General features: G+C 39.9%; 2 protein-coding genes across 3 annotated transcripts in view; both read left to right on the top strand.

Moving 5' to 3' along the window:
• The window catches only part of plb1 (phospholipase B1), a 15269-nt gene extending 10290 nt beyond the window's left edge, over positions 1-4979 (top strand). Inside the window, exons 28-43 of one of the 2 annotated variants that reach the window (XM_086183508.1) lie at positions 67-138; positions 219-296; positions 384-444; positions 532-590; positions 685-752; positions 837-880; positions 1007-1106; positions 1185-1236; positions 1323-1403; positions 2019-2084; positions 2218-2312; positions 2590-2671; positions 2750-2854; positions 2961-3056; positions 3159-3233; positions 3351-4979. In XM_086183508.1, coding sequence (XP_086039634.1) covers positions 67-138; positions 219-296; positions 384-444; positions 532-590; positions 685-752; positions 837-880; positions 1007-1106; positions 1185-1236; positions 1323-1403; positions 2019-2084; positions 2218-2312; positions 2590-2671; positions 2750-2854; positions 2961-3056; positions 3159-3233; positions 3351-3605 — 1389 coding nt within the window. In that variant the 3' untranslated portion in view covers positions 3606-4979. Of the gene's footprint in view, positions 1-66; positions 139-218; positions 297-383; positions 445-531; positions 591-684; positions 753-836; positions 881-1006; positions 1107-1184; positions 1237-1322; positions 1404-2018; positions 2085-2217; positions 2313-2589; positions 2672-2749; positions 2855-2960; positions 3057-3158; positions 3234-3350 lie in introns of those variants that run through there. The other variant, XR_015109903.1, reaches the window with a different exon arrangement.
• On the top strand, positions 4924-18513 carry LOC147246403 (serine/threonine-protein phosphatase PP1-beta catalytic subunit-like). The gene is made up of 8 exons (XM_086183509.1): positions 4924-5049; positions 9121-9252; positions 15114-15344; positions 15429-15533; positions 15651-15722; positions 15935-16086; positions 16412-16546; positions 16648-18513. Exons 1-8 carry the CDS (start codon positions 4998-5000, stop codon positions 16750-16752), a joined length of 984 nt encoding a protein of 327 aa, XP_086039635.1. The 5' UTR covers positions 4924-4997; the 3' UTR covers positions 16753-18513.

Raw genomic sequence — 18513 nt, 5'->3', positions numbered from 1 at the left:
TGTAAGTCACCAAAATGTAGTTTTGACACACACACGTCCTGTGACTGACTTCTTCCGTTCTCCTAGTTAGAGCCAGTGGGCAACAAGACCTTCAATCAAGACTTCATGGCAGGGATTGATTTGAAGTGTCCGTCTGAGGTGATTTCAGCATTTATGTATCAAACACGATTTTTTTTTTATGTCTTGTATTAATTTGCTTTTGGTTCTTTCCTTCATAGACGATCCCATTCTTTAGAACTGCCATCAACAGCAACTACACTTCTCCAGTTCCTCCCACCACTCCTGCTCCTGCCACTGTAGGTTATAGTTTCTGTCGTTGATTCATGTGTATGCCGCATCAGATTTGAACTATAAATCCTTAAAATATCCCTGTCGCTCTGCAGAACTGGGGCAGTGAATTCTCTTGCCTCAACACAGCTCCATCCAACTCAGTGCCCACTTCAGGTAAACATAAAAAGCATTGCTTACGTACCTTGAATTAAAATAAAAAATAGGGAAGGGGAATTACAGAATATGTTGGACTTTTGTCAGCTCACAGGATACGACCAGCTGATATCAAAGTAGTGGCTGCTCTGGGAGACTCCGTGACGGTACGTTTGTACACCAAAATGTTTTTTTTGTTGTTTTTTTTTTGGGTGCAGCCTGAAAATGATTGAGTACTGTCATGTTTGTGTCTACATGTAGGCCGGCTTTGGTGCAAAGGCTAAGAACCTGCTACAGCTCAGAACTGAATACCGAGGCGTATCGTGGAGGTGAGAGACTGCGCATTTGATACATAACATAATAACTGCTTTGCATGATGAATATTTGTTATATTTTTTTGTTTATTTCACAAGCATTGGAGGTGATAAAAGCCTTGAGACCGTCACAACGTTACCTAGTAAGACTCAAACTTCCACTCTTTCAGTCCTTTGGCATGTAATTCACTTTCTGACCACTAGGTGTAAGAGTTGTACTTTAATAAAGTTATTTTCTCATGTGCTTTGATATCTCTACTTTGGTACAGATATCCTTAAGAAATTTAATCCAGATATCAAAGGAATGTCACTTGGTCAAGGGAAGAGGAAAAGTGGCCTGAACATGTCCGTGTCAGGAGCAAAAATTGCGTGAGTTGTACTGTCAGTTTGATTCATTCGCATGGGTCACTTTTATGTTGTGTACTCACACACATCTCGAACATGTAGAGGAATCGCTGAGCAAGTCAGACGCCTGATTGACAGCATGAAAAACAACTCTGTGAGTTTAATGTATCATGTATCGTGTGATTCTACAGATGACTAGATTCTTTTATATGACTGAGTCTTTACGTTTCATGGAAATAGGCAGTGGATTTTGAGAATGACTGGAAGCTGGTGACCCTCTTCATTGGAGCCAATGACCTGTGTCAGTACTGCAATGACCGGGTGAGTTGCTTTAAAAAGTCGTCACGGGAAATCTCCCGGGGCTGATCCAATGGATGAAGGTCTTCTTTTTTCCCCATTCCCCTCTGTATAGACAGTCTTCTGCATTAGCACAGCGCTAAAACATCCCAAGGTTTTGTATGACACCCCGTGTAGAGCTGTCTCATGATATCACTCTACGCACTCGAACAGAATAATCAAGCTTTGTGAGCAGCCCTTAAATGCTTTATTGTGTCAGAGTGAGATGAGAGCAGACATGAATGAGCACATTCTGTCACTTTACCCCTCCGACACAAAAACAACCCCCCTCCTCCTCCTCCTCCATCTCAGCCTCTGTCTGCATTAAACAGGCACACAGGACACAGTGATGGATATTGTTCTCTAAGAGGCATAAACAATGTAGAAGTCAACCCAGACTCTCTTCATCCTTTCTCTGACTCATTGCCTTTCTTCGCTCCATAACTCTTCTCCCGCTTCATTGATAGGATTTTCTCTCTTTTTAGTTTAACTTGCTTGTATGTGAGCCCGATGGTAGATACCTGCATTTTCAGCACAAAATCTGACCAGTTTCCCTCAAATTTGCCTTCATTATTCTGTTGTTTCATTTCAAAACCACAGGCCTCTTTGTCACCTCAGAACTACAGTCGTCATATGATGACTAGCTTGGATATGCTCTACAAAGAGGTGAGATAAAAACAGTAATTTATATTAGCACTCCTTTTCTCTCCCAGATGTAAGCGGTTTGTGTTTAATTTCTTCTCTTGAATAAAGTTGTTGTTTTGGTATTTTTTTTGGTGGTGGGGGGGGTTTGCCACAGGTTCCCAGGACAATTGTCAATGTTTTGGAGATCCTGGAAATTGAAGGCCTTCGCAGGATTAAGAGAGATAGTCTTGGTTGCAGTGTGTTGCAAAAGTATGTGAATTAATCCACCAATGCCTGTTCGGTTGTACATGAGCCCACAAAAAAGAAACAGCACTTCTGTTTATATCACTCTATTATCATATATCATAATGCTATGCAAAATACACATTTTTATTTCATGAAGTATTGATAGTGAAGATTGTCAATTATCCTGGTCAAGGTAGTCATGATCTGTACAGGTTTAATGTGATCTACATCTTGACTCAGTCCCACTATATGAGCATGAACCACTTGAAAACTTGATTTTGTTTTCCCTCTTTCTTCTCAGGTATGTCTGTCCTTGCTTTTTGTTACCAGGAGAGGATTCTCCAGAGCTAGCTGAAGTAAAAAGGATTAATCGGGAGATGCAGGTTAATAAACTGGATCAATGAGATTTTTATTAATCACGATGAGGCCTGAGTAACATGAGGATTTGTGATGTGTTTCAGATTGAGACGGAAAAACTGGTATACGGAGGCCGCTATGATGACAGAGAGGACTTTGCTGTGGTTGTGCAGCCCTTTTATAGGAACTCCATTGTTCCTTTGAACGCTGTAAGCCACCCATGCACTCCATCATCCTTCATTTTGATTTAGGACAGCGACAAACCTGTCCCCTCAGAGCACATTTTCCTCTAAACATGTGTTTTTTCCTCTCCAGGATGGCAGACCTGACACCACCTACTTCTCTGAGGACTGTTTCCACTTCAGTGAACGGGGGCATGCTGACATGGCTGCAGCCATATGGAATAACATGGTGAGTTTGGCAAGGTGGACAAAGGTTGTTGTTTTTTTTTCAGATGATCTAAATGTAGCTGGGCCATGAACTGAGCAAATATGTATTTTCTTTTAACTCTAGCTGGAGCCAGTGGGTAAAAAGCAGACGTACAATGATTTCACAAATGTCAGGAATAACATCAAATGTCCCAGTGAGGTAAGAAAGCTGCCACTCAAACATTTCTCACAATGCTCACCCAGTTGTCAGCATATTTATTCATAAATGGACCATGGAAGTGGATGAGTTCAAGGCCTTCCTTCTTGTGTGTTCTAGGAGCACCCTTACATCTTCACAAAGGCGAACAGCTTGCCCAGCGTGACCACCACCACCGCACCCAAAACCACGAGTCCAGCTCCAACTCGCACCACTGATTGCTCGGACAGTGTCCCTCTATGGCTCACTACTGTGCTGGCTGTTACGGGTCTCCTGATTGGCTGGGCTATTACCTGGCTCCTCCTCTCCTGCAGAGCCAAGAGAAGCAAGAGAATGATGACAGCTGCAGTGGAGATGAAGGGCACTGAGTTTTAAAGTGCTATCCACACTGTACTTCTGCACTGAACTATTTAAAGTGGATTTTGTAAACCACAACTACAAAACATGTGATTGTAGAAAGCATTTCTTTCATAATAAGCCATTATCGTCTTCTCTCTTTTGACCAAAATAAGGTTTCTCTTTTGAACCACAAAGAATATTTCTGGATGCAGTGATGGGAAACGTATGCTGTTCATTCCTTTCAAGTGAAGCAATAAACAAGACAATCTAATAATATTCTACATTCAAAACCTACAAAACAAAACAGTGAAGAGGGGTTCATTTACAGTGTCATTTGCAAGATTCTTTAGAGATTTATTTAAATGTTGTCGCTGCTCTGACAACTCAATATAATGCCCCCCTCAAGACTAGATGAACCAATCATTTCAAATAAAACACAAAAGCGAAAGTACATCATTTTAGTAAAATCAAAATTCATCATGTTTTGGACCAGTTTTTGGGGGCTATTATTTGAGGAATACAATATACACAACCAAATAACGAAGTACTTGTATACAACATTCTGTATGTAAAGTAGAGCATTCTTGGTGTAAATATATCATTTTTATAATTACATTGCAATTAGAAGTTCTTTCATATTTTTTGTGAACATGTGTTTCAATAATGCATTTAATTAAGAAAAAAATGTTTTATGGACTTTTGGGGAAAACAAATAAATGAATATTGAAAATGACATCCAAATAATCAGACCAATCCTTTTGTAATTTAATAAGTTTAACAAGAAAATGATTGCCATCAGATCAAGCCTTTTACAGACAGTTGGATTGTAATGGATCTTATATCATAAATATACAAGCCACAGATAATCCTCTTTGAAGTACAGTAACTTTATTATTAGTTATGCAGTATACTGTAAAAACAAAGAAGCAGAATTTATGACCTATGATGACAAAGACAGCTTCTGTTAATTATGTCACAAACACTGTGGTGGAAACTCATTACACACAAGCACTGAAATGCAATCTTATATTTACTTGAATATTTCCATTCCCTTTATACAATGATACATTGTATGGAGATGACCTGAATTCGTTTTTCATGAAGCTTCAATGTTAAAAAATATTAGTACGTATTTATCTAATACAATGAGAAGTAAGTTTGACCTTTTGCAAATAATACTTACATACCTATTCAAGACCTTAAATGTATTTTTCTGGTAAATTAGCATTGCTATATCAAAAAAATTTTGTAAGATATATATTCATAATTGTAAAACTATAAATAAACTATTGTATTTAACAAAAAAATTGCCAGAACATTATAAAGACACCGTGCTTCAACGACTATTGTTTTCTTAACAACAGCACCCCCTGGTGTCTGAGGGGAGAATCGACCGAACCGGCCAACTCTACAACGTCTAGTGTGAAGATGGCGGAGGGTGAATTGAACGTGGACAGCCTCATCTCTCGGCTTCTGGAAGGTGAACTATTGATAAATCCCTTGTTAGCTAAAGATAGCTGTATACCTTCAGCATAATTATTATTCTGTAATCTCGCAAAACTGGTAATCGCCTCTACTACTGCTAGCTGTAGGGCTAAAGCAGCCAATCGTATCGGCTGCTAGCTTTAGCTAGTGTTCCCGTTAGCTGGCCGTGTTTATAAACACTGTCACCGGTGAACGCCTACATTTTAGTTTTACAGAAATAGCTTCGTTACTCTTGTCATTTAATATTTCTGTGCGGTTACTTTAGTATGTCATTCAACTTTCTATCTGATGTTTCAGCTGTATTTCTGTTGTGTTCTCTTCTGAATTGCGGACGGTGGAAATACACGGAGAAGGAGTGGCAGGGACGTTTGGCTTGTGCGTTTTTCTTGGCGCTTGTAGCCGTCACTTATTATACCAAAACACGAAGACCGATTAGAAGCATCTCCCATGCCCTTGAAATTGTCTAGTTTTCCTCTGTATTTGCTTCTTAGTTGTCGTAATGACGTGGCACAGATTTTTGGTGGACTCGTTCATTAGTCATAAAAAAATGCCTTGACAAGTTGAAGTCCTTGATTTTTGTGAAGCTTTTGTAACTCGCCTCTGTGTGTTTATGCGTGATTCAGTAGGCAGGTTGCAGTGATTCTGTGCCCACAGACACTCATGATATCCTCTCAAGTCTTTTCATTGTTATGGCTGAATGACAAATGAGCATCTTGAATTGAGCTCTCTCCTTTAGGAGACACTCTGAATGCATCACAGTTGCTTTCAATGCTGTTAAATGCTATTTTATTGTGATTTGAGGATTTTATTTTTTTTAAGGAATGAGTGATTCACTGCCCATCAGTCCACCTGCTTTACAGAAGGTACTTTCTGTTCCCCTGAGAGTAGTCCAGGCCACTGCAGAGGCAAACTCATCTGTCCTTGGCATAGTTTCCACTATTGTCTGTGACTGTGTGAGATGGATGACACAACATGCCAGAAAATGCAATGCTTAAATTGATAATTTATAATAATCCACAAACTCCTTTGCCTTATGGAAGTGTCAGTGCTTAGATAACAAAAAGCTACCACTGTATTGTTGTTGTTGTCTGCGCACAAGATGAACAGCTCATTTGTCGACCCTCTGTTTCTCAGCTCCAACTTGTTGATTATAGCGTGAATAGAAAGTTGCACTTGTTGGTGCAAGTTGGTGACAGTGTGTTATTGCTCATAAAAGAAATGACTATGTATGACTAACTGATTTGGATGCTGTTGTCTCATCTTTCTCTCACATCAAGTTAAGTGTTGTATTTTGGTGTGAGATTACACACGAGTATGTTACGTGTTATTAGATGAGAAATATTATTGACTAAGGAGTTATGTTATTTGTTTCTCTTGGATCCTTAAAGCAAAATTTTGTGTTGTTCCTGTTTTAAGAAACTGTACTCAAGGGTTAAGTTGAAAATTCAGGAAAAATTCACCCTGCAGTTTAGCAGAAACCAGAAACCAGAGTCAGATTTTCACATTGGTTTACCCCTTGAATTTATTGTATTCTCCTTTATTTTATTCTCCTTAAGGTCAGTGTGGCCACTTTAAATAAAAACATATTAGATTAGCTGAGCTGTAAATGGCTGCACATGACTTTCTGCAGATGTATATGTAGCAAAAAACGGTTTTTGTCATAAATCAGATGCATTTGTATTTTAACTACATTTTTTTGATTCCACAAGGATGGAAAAGATATAATAGATTTTGTGTATCCACTGACTGTACACACATAAGTAAAAAGTACAGACACTAAAGCAGTATCGACTATAAATGACAGTAAAATACAGTTCTGGTTATGTTTATTGATGTCTCTGTATGAATTCATTCCAGCTCAGTGTGAGTGTCTATGCATTTTGTTGTCATATTTTGAGGATGTTTATCTTCTCCTCAGTGTACAAAACAAAGTGAAGCAAAACCATGACTAAAAAACTGCAATACTAACTGAACTCTGGGCTCTCTGAACTGTTGCACCCCTAATTTGTGCTGGTATTTGAAGTTCATATGTACCATATCAAAAGGCTAATAATTATCCAGAGCTAAGTCCTTTAATCAGGCTATTTAGTAGTCTTGAGCCTTTATGCTTCATCCTTTCATCACATATTAGCTCGCTTTATCGTTTTTGCTGACTGATTATGAGGAAAGAGTGGAGCTAGACTGCTTATTCGTTGGGAAATAAGACTTATGGAACATTGTGTCACTTTCTCCAGACGTGTACAATCACGCACTGTCACACGCTCTCACAAACATTCAGTGGATTTATGATGGTTGCAAATCCTTGTCATTGCTTCATTTTAGCCTTTGCCCCTCAATGTTCTTAAGAACGTAATCTCTTTTAAAAGTGCCAGGCTGCACAAGTGCTGCCAGTGAAAGGTTCAGTGTTAAGGCCGAGCAGGCTAAGCATTCGAGCTTAACCCGCTCTGTTCTGATGAATCCTGGCTATTGAATGAAGAGCCCTCACTCTGCAATTTCACACTTGACACACAGCGCATGAAGCTTTCCAGATGAAGATGATGGAGGAATGGGATCGTTAGACATTGATGGTGTCAGAGTTAACAGTTTGGTGGTGGCTAAAAATAGTCCACTCCTGTTAGATTCTGGTGAATGCTCATGAACAAGAACCTCCTCACACTGAGGTATGCTGTGGGAATTCCTCTTTATTACAGTACATCAATTAATCCATTTGGAGAAAGTTTATAACAAGGGGCAACAAGGATGTGGGTTTAAGGCTCAACTGTCCATTATTAGAATCTTGAGTGGGCATCGAGCTTTGAGACAAGACCAAAAATGGCTGGTTATTACATAATTCTACAGTAATGGAGCTGCTGTTCCCTCTACGGCTCATAGTTATGCATTTCATTTCAACTATTTTTTATGCCATATATATATATGTGTGTGTATATATATATGTATATATATATATATATGTATATATATATATATATATATATATATATATATATGTGTGTATATATATATATATATATATATATATGTATATATATATATATTCTCTATATATATATATATTCTATGTGAAATAATGGAATGTAAGCGGGCCTTATTATCATTTACAATTCATGGATACAATTCTGATACCCTGATGTCATGGTTCGTATAGCCATGAAAAACCCGGAGAAGTCATGAAATTTTGAAAATAGCAATTTTCAGGCCTGGAACATTTTAGAAAAGTCACGGAAGTTTGCTTTGCAACCTCCTGAGTATTACATACGGGATGAAGGTGGTTCAGTTGAGACTGATGGAGAAAAATCTCTTATTGTCCATATTCATTTACTTTAATACATGTTTTTGTTGTGCCGGCTGTAGCTTGTCATCAGATAGGATGAGGCATTTGACATGGATTTCTCTGTTTATATTTTAACATGTAAACATACATGTCAGAAAATGCATGGTAAGAAAAACATTTTCCAACGTGAAGAAGTCATAGAATGTTTTTGAATCCTGTTAGGCTGATTTGATTTGGTTTTATTCGGCTCCTGTTATCTGTTGTGTGGCAGTGTAATAATGTCACGTCAGTGATTTTTTTTTTTTGTTCTGTTCTTATTTGTTACAATGCCATCTTTTAGAGACATTGCACTTGCCAAACTCTCCTGAGTTGAAACTAAATAATAAACATTATGAGCGCAGAGGGAACTTAATCCTCAGCCACAAGGTACGAGAGTTTTAATGTCTAATCTGACTTTTCATATCTGTGACAATTTCAACTGCTGACTGTAGCAAACGCTGCAAATTCTTTTCATTGTTACAAGATAAATATGCACCCAGAGCTGTGGCAGAACGCCAGCGAGTAGGCTTAAGCTAACAGTGCAAATACACAGCCAGTAAACCCACACCACTGCTGAAGATGCAAGCTGCTCTTATAAGCACTGGGATTCTTACATTTTTTTGTCTTTGGTTAAAAAAAAAAAAATACTGTGATGAACTGTTTGGTGTTGGGGGTTGCTGCTGATGTTGGGTTAGCGCCGGTAATGATAACAACTGTTGATGGTAATGACAGTGTTGTGTCTGCTCTCCTCTCCAGTGCGGGGATGTCGCCCGGGGAAGATAGTCCAGATGACCGAGGCAGAGGTACGGGGCCTCTGCATCAAATCCAGGGAGATCTTCCTTAGCCAGCCCATCCTGCTGGAGCTTGAGGCCCCCCTGAAGATCTGTGGTCAGTGTTATCCTCACCATCTCATTACATGTTGGATTACTTGAACTTTTTCTGCTCTTGCTGCTCATTTAATCTCCTGTTTCTTTGTTGCTATTAAGTTTGCCACTACGTCACAATTCCCTCCCCCTCCGTAAGCATGCCCATGTGGTTCACACATACAAGCACATCCTCTTCCTCCATCCCAGGGTGCCCCATACGTTCACCCATCTATGGGGTCCCTCACAGGGGGGATCAACCTAACATGGTTCTCCTCAGTACAACTCACACACAAAGCGTCATGGCAAAACGTCCCACTTCCAGTCATCCCACCTAAGTCTTGCACCCGTGTCCACTGGCTACAAAACATTCTCACAGACCACAAACAGCCAGGCTAGTTGGCATGCTAGCCAGAGTGCATATTCAACCATGGTGACGGCGCTCTGTCGCATAGCGATAAATATTGTATCCTCAACAAGGCCACACCTACAGAAGCCTGTTGATGGAACAAAAAGATTGTAACTTATTATTTGATGTGTCTACGGTCCAATGATTGATGTCACAAAGATTTTGGACTTCAGTATTTGCCTGTATCCTTTCATAAATGTCAAACAACATGATTATTCAAGTGCGGCTGAAGCAGAAAGCTACGTTCTGACTAACAGGAACTCCCACTCTGCACACACGCCACAGCAGCAATCTATTTCTTTGCTGTAGCTCAGAGTTGACTTATGTAACCAGACTGGATAACACTGCCTGGGTCATACATCAAGTCACTGTTTTCTCTGTCCAATCGACCGACTGCACTTGGTATATTAACACAGGAGGAATACATGGACGGGATACTTCAGCACAGATTGCGCAAAGAAGCGGACATTTTGTCGAAAGCATTGCCACAACTATCACTATCACTATCACTATCACTTGTTGGCTCCTTCATATCCTTGCACACTCCCACATGCTTTGTCTCTTCCCTCCACGGTGCAACTCAACACAAATAAGACCATCTATTATACTGTATGAGCTCGTCCTTGAAAATACAGTACACAAGTTTACCACACATTTTGAAGCTCTTTTCATATTTAATTTGTTTGATTATTTGCAAGCAGGCCTGACACCATACCAACCTCAGATATTGAGAAAAATCTTTTTATAGCCTTTGATGTAAACTAAAAAAATGATTTCTTGTCATGTTAGATGTTGATAGACTTGTTAATGCTGTGTATTACTGATATTACTGTGGTAAAACACTTTTGAAGGCCCAGATGCCTCCTTCCATGTGGACTAAACTCTGATATATTACTCTGAAATATGTATGAGTTGAAGGTGGTGTTATTTGTCACTGTATGAGGGTTTTATTTTCTCTTCCTCATGTTCTTTGTTTTGTCACTGAACTATGATAGAAAGCTTTTGTAGCACCAGTAAAGACCAGACAATTAATGCTTTCAATTATTTACCAGGGCCACATGGATCAGGTTGTGTGCCCGCTCAGTCTCACGTTAGCCACTGGCACAGCTCCGCTCAGGCTAGATGCTGTGACACTGTTTGAGTTGATCATTTATTTAATCTAACTAATCTGTCGATTTTACGATCGTAAAACAGCTAATCATTTATCATAATAGCTCTTCACTGAATGGGATCAAATCGTCAAATCTGGGTTTTTTTGGTAATCGGGGAAAAGAACCCAAGCATGCGCTCAGTGTTATTGCTGTATATGTGAAGATTGGTATTCTGTGGAAAACATTTACATTTTTAAATATTCAAATACAAAAAAAAAACCATTTTCAAAATACAAATTGAAATACATTTTCAAATATTCATGAAAACGTTTTAATACAGATGGTTACGGATTCATATGTATACATGTATGGCCTTCTAACAATAAAACTAACAACAATAAAATTTGCCAAACTTGAGACCGCAAAGATTGCAATTCCAAAAATTGATCATCAAGAGGATTTTACCCATTTGAATGACCAGTCTGTGACCCAGGCTGAGGCTGACCTCTTCACATGTAGGGGTTCACATTTTCCCCTGGCAACTGGACTTTTTTTTTTTTTAAAGGTAGAGCGACCAATGCACTTCCCCGTAGGCATTGGGAAAGTATCAGGGGAGACAGGGAAAGCAAGGACGTGGTTGTCACGACTTTCCAAAATTCATTGTGTTAATGTACTGTAAATTCATATAAGTGCTCTCTTGGGATTTTATTATTCACCCATTCAGGCTTTTTTTTTATATTGTATTGTTTTGAGACCAATTTTGCTCATTTGTAACATGACCTCAGGTTTCAGTGCTAGATGTCTTTACTCTGCTGTGCTTGAATCTGCACACTTCTTTTCTCAGTGTTTTTGACACTGCAGAGAGTCAATAACTCACTGTCACCCTACAAGTTGTTGTGAGAGGGCAGGCGAGGGTTACCCCAAAGAGAGATAGTTTCCATTAAGCTCCACCAGCAGGAAATCAAGTCTTTTAAAAGCGAGAACGTTACACTGTTGCCGTCCATATAAAAGCGCACAGACACGGAACGGGAGAAACAGATCACTCTACTGCTTAGTTGGCAGTGGAGGGATGCTGAATCAGTGTCTGTGTAAAAGGGACAGCTGCAACAACTCACTCAAAACATCAACGTTGTTGAGTTTATATGCCGGAACGCCAGAATGTTTGTAAAATCACAAGCTCGGGCAGCAATATGCTGACTGTGGTTTGTTCTGTGTAAACAAGCGCGTTCTTGGTAATAGCAGGAGCGTTTTTATGACTCTTTTGCAGAAAAAAAAACATTAAAAGGGCTTTCATGTGATGCTGAGGATAGCTCATGTCAATTTAACCTGAAGGGTCTTTTCTAAAGTGAGGCATCGTTAAATCTACTGCCAATGAAATATTAACTACTACATTTGCCATTGATATTAATTGAGATATACTTATTTACCAACCCCAAAAAAGTCCTAAAAGCATCAACAAAACTGAAAAATAAGTGCAGTGAGACATGATTTTATAATCCATTTGACCTGGGTTTCACTACAGTGCCGCAGCTCAGCTGAAGTTGGCCCTGCTCTTACCAAGTTCACCCACCTCCAGCTGTCTCTGCAGAGATTACAGTCCCTGTTGCTGTGTCTCTGTATTTACCATGTAATCCAGATTTAACTTTTCTGTCTGCATTTTTTTTTCTGCATAGACTGCAGCATAAATGAGTGACTCTAGTTGTTTATAGCTGTGTTGTCCTCTGTATTTACTCCGTTGTTAAGTATGTTCTGCTTTCTTACTGCCAAGACCACAAAAATCTGTGTTGGAAAAAGCCATGTTTTTCATATTTTTAATGTTGTATTGGAAGGTCTTCCAGTTCCTTTTGCTTGAGTCAGATGAGCAAAATACCGACACATGCAGTTACGCATATATTGTAGTAAAATAAGATATATAAATATGTTTCTATTGTGGCAGACACACATTTTAATCACACAAATTGGAGCAGAAGAAGAATCAGATTGATGATTAGGATTGGGACATTATATTGATACAGCCAGATATCATGGTACTTCCTCTTGTGATACTATGTCAATACACTGGCACCAAATATTCATATTTTAGTTAAAACAGCTTGTAAACGGATTCCCTCATCACTCATCATTTTATCTTCAAATGTTGAGGTGTGTGAATCGTTGCGTCATACTATCATCATCATCATTGGCAAAATATTGTGATATTTCTGTGAGTTACTTTGTGATTCCCACACTGAGTGATAACTTACAATTAGTCGAAGTACACTTATTGTTAGATCCATTTGTTTATCAAAGAACTTTGGAGGCGGCACGGTGGTGCAGTGGTCAGCACCGTCACCTCACAGCAAGATGGTTCCGGGTTCGAGCCCCAGCTTGGGCACGGGATCTTTCTGTGTGGGGTCTCCATGTTCTCCCTGTTCCTGTGTGGGTTCTCTCTGGTACTCCAGCTTCCTCCCACAGTCCAAAGACATCAAGAGGGGACGAGGCTGATTGATACTCTAAATTGACCGTAGGTGTGACTGAGCGTGTGAATGGTTGTCTGTCTATGTCTATATGCGATGGACTGGCGACCCGTCCAGGGCGACCCTGCCTCACACCTTAAGGCTGCTGGGATAGACTTCAGCCCCCCCACAACCTTTAACAGGATAAGCAGTAGAAAATGGATGGATGGATGGATGGATGAAAGAACTTTGGACAGACAAGAATGAGAACTGTGACTGGAAAGACTGGTGACCTTGTGGTAGTAATTCTAGTTCATTAAGCTTTTAATTACCTTGATGGATGCTTGAGTGGTTTGTTTGCATCAAATAGAATACGGAAAGCTAGGGTTGCGTGTCCTCGGTAACGGAAACGTTCGACGGTGAATCACAAAGCAACTAGCCAAGCACAACAAGAGCTTAAAACGGAACTGGACTTCAAACATTTGCAACTATTCATTTAATCATTTTAATCATTCATTTGCACAGAAAAGTGTTCGCATGCCATCCTGAGACAGGCGAAAATAAGAAACAGCCTGTAGCCATATGGTGGTGCTGCCAGTGGTGGTTTGTGTTTTGGTATGTAGATCACTGATGGGCAAAAAAAATACTAAAACTCCACGCCAGCTACCAGCATGACTACAGTATAGTTACAATTTGTGAAGGTCAATTTAATCCAGACAAGTCCAGACAGCTGCACAGTTTAACAAAGCCTGTTATTTTATTTTAATTTGTATTTGGTGGCGTCTTGTAATGAAGCATTACCATAAAAAGCGCATGGAACATGACTTTCCTTTCTGTTTTGGTCGTAATCGAGCCTGTTATTACTGTCCTGACCTTGTGCATGAGTGTCTTTGCAGTCCTCCAGGTCTGGAGCCCAAATTAGAGCAGCTCTTAAGCTGGTGCAGGAAGATATAAAAGGAAGCAGGTCTTGCTTGCTAGATGATGGAGGGATGCTCCCCTGCTGAGAATCCTGTGCTTTGGAAAGTCCCTGACTCATGTCAAAAGAGTCAAAGGAGTCCTGAAAGACTTGTTATAATCACTTCTTTGTATGTGGAGCCATATTTTTGAGATTAACCTTTAGCACTCTTTCCTTCCGTTGGCCGCTACATTGATCCGGTGGCAGTTATAATGACTCGACTAGCTTGTTTATGCATGCTGCTGCATAGCCACAATATCCCCACAAATCTGCATATCTGGCACGACTCTTAAAATTGAAACGGACTCTAAAAAGCAGTCGAATGTGTGTGAGTGACGATACATAGCATTGAGTATCATGTTTGTTGAGAAAACTACAAGTATGCAGTCACCTTGGCTATATTTCAATATCTGTCTCTTTTCTCAGTGTACTTCAACATCAGTCATCATCTAAAATGACCTTTTTAATGTCTTGTGCTATAAGCTAATAGTATATTTACTTTCTGTATATAAATTCTAATAAGCTGAGACTGAATTTAATACCTTCACTGAAATAAGACAAGAAAGCTAAATTTAAGTATTAACACATGCACCCGTGCCTCATGTCTTATCTGTAACTATAGATTTTACTTACATACCTGTGTTTTAGTGGAATGATCCTTACATCAGTAAAAAAAACATGAAACTGAGCTTCAACTAAATAGGCCGCAACAAAAATTCAGTTTTGTCTGTGACGACATTTATTTTGCAGGACTGTCTGTCACTCAGCTTAGCGTCATCTCCAGAGACGAGAAGCTCGGTGCTGTCATTTCCCCTCATTTCCCCCCTCAAAGGATTGTGGGTGATATCGGACTGTTGAGGAGCCACATGAACATCCTTGAAAATTCTCTGGGAGCAGGGCTTGGTTCTTAGTAGATTTGGAAGGACATTTTGAGTCCTTATATGGGACTTCTGCAGTTCTCCTCACACCTTTTCTTACAATTCATCCCCTCCTCAGGTGATATCCATGGGCAGTACACAGATCTGCTGAGGCTGTTTGAGTATGGAGGCTTCCCCCCAGAGGCAAACTACCTTTTCCTGGGTGACTACGTGGACAGAGGGAAACAGTCCCTGGAAACCATCTGCCTCCTGCTGGCGTACAAGATCAAATACCCAGAGAACTTCTTCCTGCTCAGGGGCAACCATGAGTGTGCCTCCATCAACCGCATCTACGGCTTCTACGATGAGTGTACGTAGAGATCAAATCTACCGCCATCAATACACACCTGAAATACACTCCAGGCCTTTTAACGTGTGTCCTTGTGCTCCCCAGGTAAGCGTAGGTTCAACATAAAATTGTGGAAAACCTTCACCGACTGCTTCAACTGCCTCCCCATCGCTGCTATTATTGATGAGAAGATCTTCTGCTGCCACGGAGGTAAGACAACCGCTTATCTTTCACCTTTGACCTCAATAAAACTCCAAATACGAGGAAACATCACCTATAGATGGGCAATTACTCACTCCAAAGTGACCTCTTTATTTTCTGTTGCAGGGCTTTCGCCTGATTTGCAGTCAATGGAGCAGATCCGCAGGATTATGAGGCCAACAGATGTGCCGGATACAGGTGGAGTGTGTGTGTGTGTGTGTGTGTGTGTGTGTGTGTGTGTGTGTGTGTGTGTGTGTGTGTGTGTGTGTAAACGAGTATTTCATCTTCCGCGTTAGATCAGACAAGTCAAACGGACCTTCAGCACGATGTTTCCTGTCTCTGCTCTGCTTTCATCTCTTTTTTTCTTTTATCCTCCCCGCTCATCTCCCCTCCTGCGGTGGTTCCTGTAGGCCTGCTGTGCGACCTGTTGTGGTCAGACCCAGATAAAGACGTACAAGGTTGGGGAGAGAATGACCGCGGCGTCTCTTTCACCTTCGGGGCTGATGTGGTTAGCAAGTTTCTCAACCGTCATGACCTGGATCTCATCTGCAGAGCACACCAAGTAATTAGGAATACATCGTTGTTTTTGCTTTTAATTTAGCATCTGGTTGTTATCGGGTTGCTTTTTAAAAAAAAAAAAAAGAAACAGAGTTTGACAAATTGAGGTTCTGTTGTTGAAATGATTATGGTTGCAGTACAACTGTTGCTACTGCTAACTTAGCTCCAGCTATTTAGACTTTGCATTGGGCGTTTCATATTGATTCAGGCGTGGGTGGGTAGGCTTGATACACTCAACGTTGATGGCAAGATTCTTGAACTAGCTAAAGATATGTTACTTGATATCGATTGCTGTGGGCGTTGGAATAATGTCATGCGTCTTCCAACAGGTTGTGGAGGATGGATACGAATTCTTTGCCAAACGCCAACTGGTCACTCTTTTTTCTGCTCCAAACTACTGCGGGGAGTTTGATAATGCAGGTGGCATGATGAGCGTTGATGAATCCCTCATGTGCTCCTTCCAGGTAATGCTCCTCTTTTCATACCTTTTTGTTAATAAAAATTAATATAAAAAACTGTTTGATTTGGGCTTTAATATACATCCCATCTCTTGGTTCTTTTCAAGATTTTAAAGCCCTCAGAGAAGAAAGCCAAGTACCAGTACGGTGGTGTAAATTCTGGTCGGCCTGTCACCCCTCCCCGCACCACTCAAGCCCCTAAGAAGAGGTGAACGGTACAGCCTTGGCTGGCTGTCCCCTCCTTCTCTCCCTGTCCCACCCTGGTGTGCCACCAAGGCAACCCCTGTAACTCCCCTGTATGGCGAAGATACAGGGCTTATCTAATTGCCCGAATCTTTCTCCTCTCTCTTCCCCACTGACCCAAACTCCTCCCCCCCCAGCTCCACTGACAGCTCTTTTCTTAATGTGTATGTGTACATAAAATTGCTGTGACCAATCTGTTTTGGTTTATTTTGCCTGTTTGTTGGTATTTTTGATATTATTAACTCGTTTTGGGTTGGTTTTTTTGTGGTTTTTCTTCCAATGCCATTTGAGGTTTCTGAGATTGTGTTGTGTAAGGAAATGCCTTCTCTGTGTAGAGGCAAAGTGAGTTAGAGGAGATACTTTACATTTTGTTCAGTGCAAAATGGATATATACATATATATAAAGTTGTTTTGCCTTGTACTCTCAAAAAAAAAGGAGTGTAATTCAATAAGGCTGAGATTTAAGTGCAATGCTAAAAATGTAGACAAATAAAATTTCTTACATTCCACTTTAACCATATAAACACATTACAGCATCTGTGGTGCAGTTGTTGTGCATGTGTTTATGTTATATATTTAACCATTGAAACAAAAAAAAACTCATCTCCCCACGAGTAGCAAAGAATGTGAACAAGACCGGCTTGAATGAGATATAGAGGCTTAATCATATGCTGCTGGCAGTGCACACACTTGAACACAACACCCTCTGGACATTGATTCCTCTACTCTGTTATGCCTCCCTGTGCCTCGACTCCACACAACCACACAAAAAAATGCTGCTTCTCAAACAGAGCTGGTATTGACATTTTTTTTCTCCCTTTTTTCTATTGATTCTCATTGAGACAACCCCCCCTCCCCACCCCTCCCATGTAATCCTCTTGATGTACCATGAAAGACGCCGAGAGATTTTGTGCCCATTTATTCACAAACCTTTCAATAATTTCAATAATAATCCAGACGTACTGGATAAGTGGTTTATGATAGAATTGTGCTTTGCTAATTTCAGCCTTTTGTGTGGAAACACAGGTAAGGATAGGAAATGTGTAACAGTGTTGGTTGTGGTTTTGCAAGTGTTTAACATGACTAAATAAGCCCTTACAGTGTTTTTTTTTTAAGGGAAAAAAAAAGACAGTAGTACAAATGAATAAAAGCAAGTTTCACAAAATCCTCCATGGTATGTTAAATATTTAATGTGTATAAAGCATTGAGCAAACAAATGGAACATAACTAAATGTGGCAGCTGGACCTGGTTGGGTTGTTGTGCTGTGTGATTGTAGTGCCACCTGGTGTATAAATACAGTAGTGCAGTGCAAAATAACAGTAAATGAAGTAAATTACTGACTAGGCAGCTCAGGATGGGCTCTTGATTGCATAGCCAGTACCAAAATATTGTGTCACATACCACAAGGAGGTTCTTCTCTTCTACTGACCAGCGATCAGCTTCACGTGTGTTGCTGATGTGATTATTAATATAAATATACAGTTGACTGTGGAAAAATGTTGCCTCATTTCTTTTTCTTTCTTTGCTCTTTGTGGCATTCTTCTCTCAGTTGTATTTCTATGTTCTCTGTTCACATTGTTTACTTTTTATTCACTTAATTTATTCCTAATAACAACAATAACAATAATAATAATAACAATAATAAGATATCAATGAGGTGTTACCAAAAGCAGTTTTGCAATTTGTACAAGTTTGTTTGAAAGTCAATAAATTCAATAAAATGGATGGA

The sequence above is a fragment of the Aulostomus chinensis genome, chromosome 17 (genome assembly GCF_037954235.1).
Source record: "Aulostomus chinensis isolate RoL2024-O1b breed Wild chromosome 17, RoL_Achi_v1.0, whole genome shotgun sequence".
NCBI lineage: Eukaryota > Metazoa > Chordata > Actinopteri > Syngnathiformes > Aulostomidae > Aulostomus > Aulostomus chinensis.
Note: the sequence above shows the minus strand (reverse complement) of the source record. Positions and strands in the feature narration are given on the sequence as shown.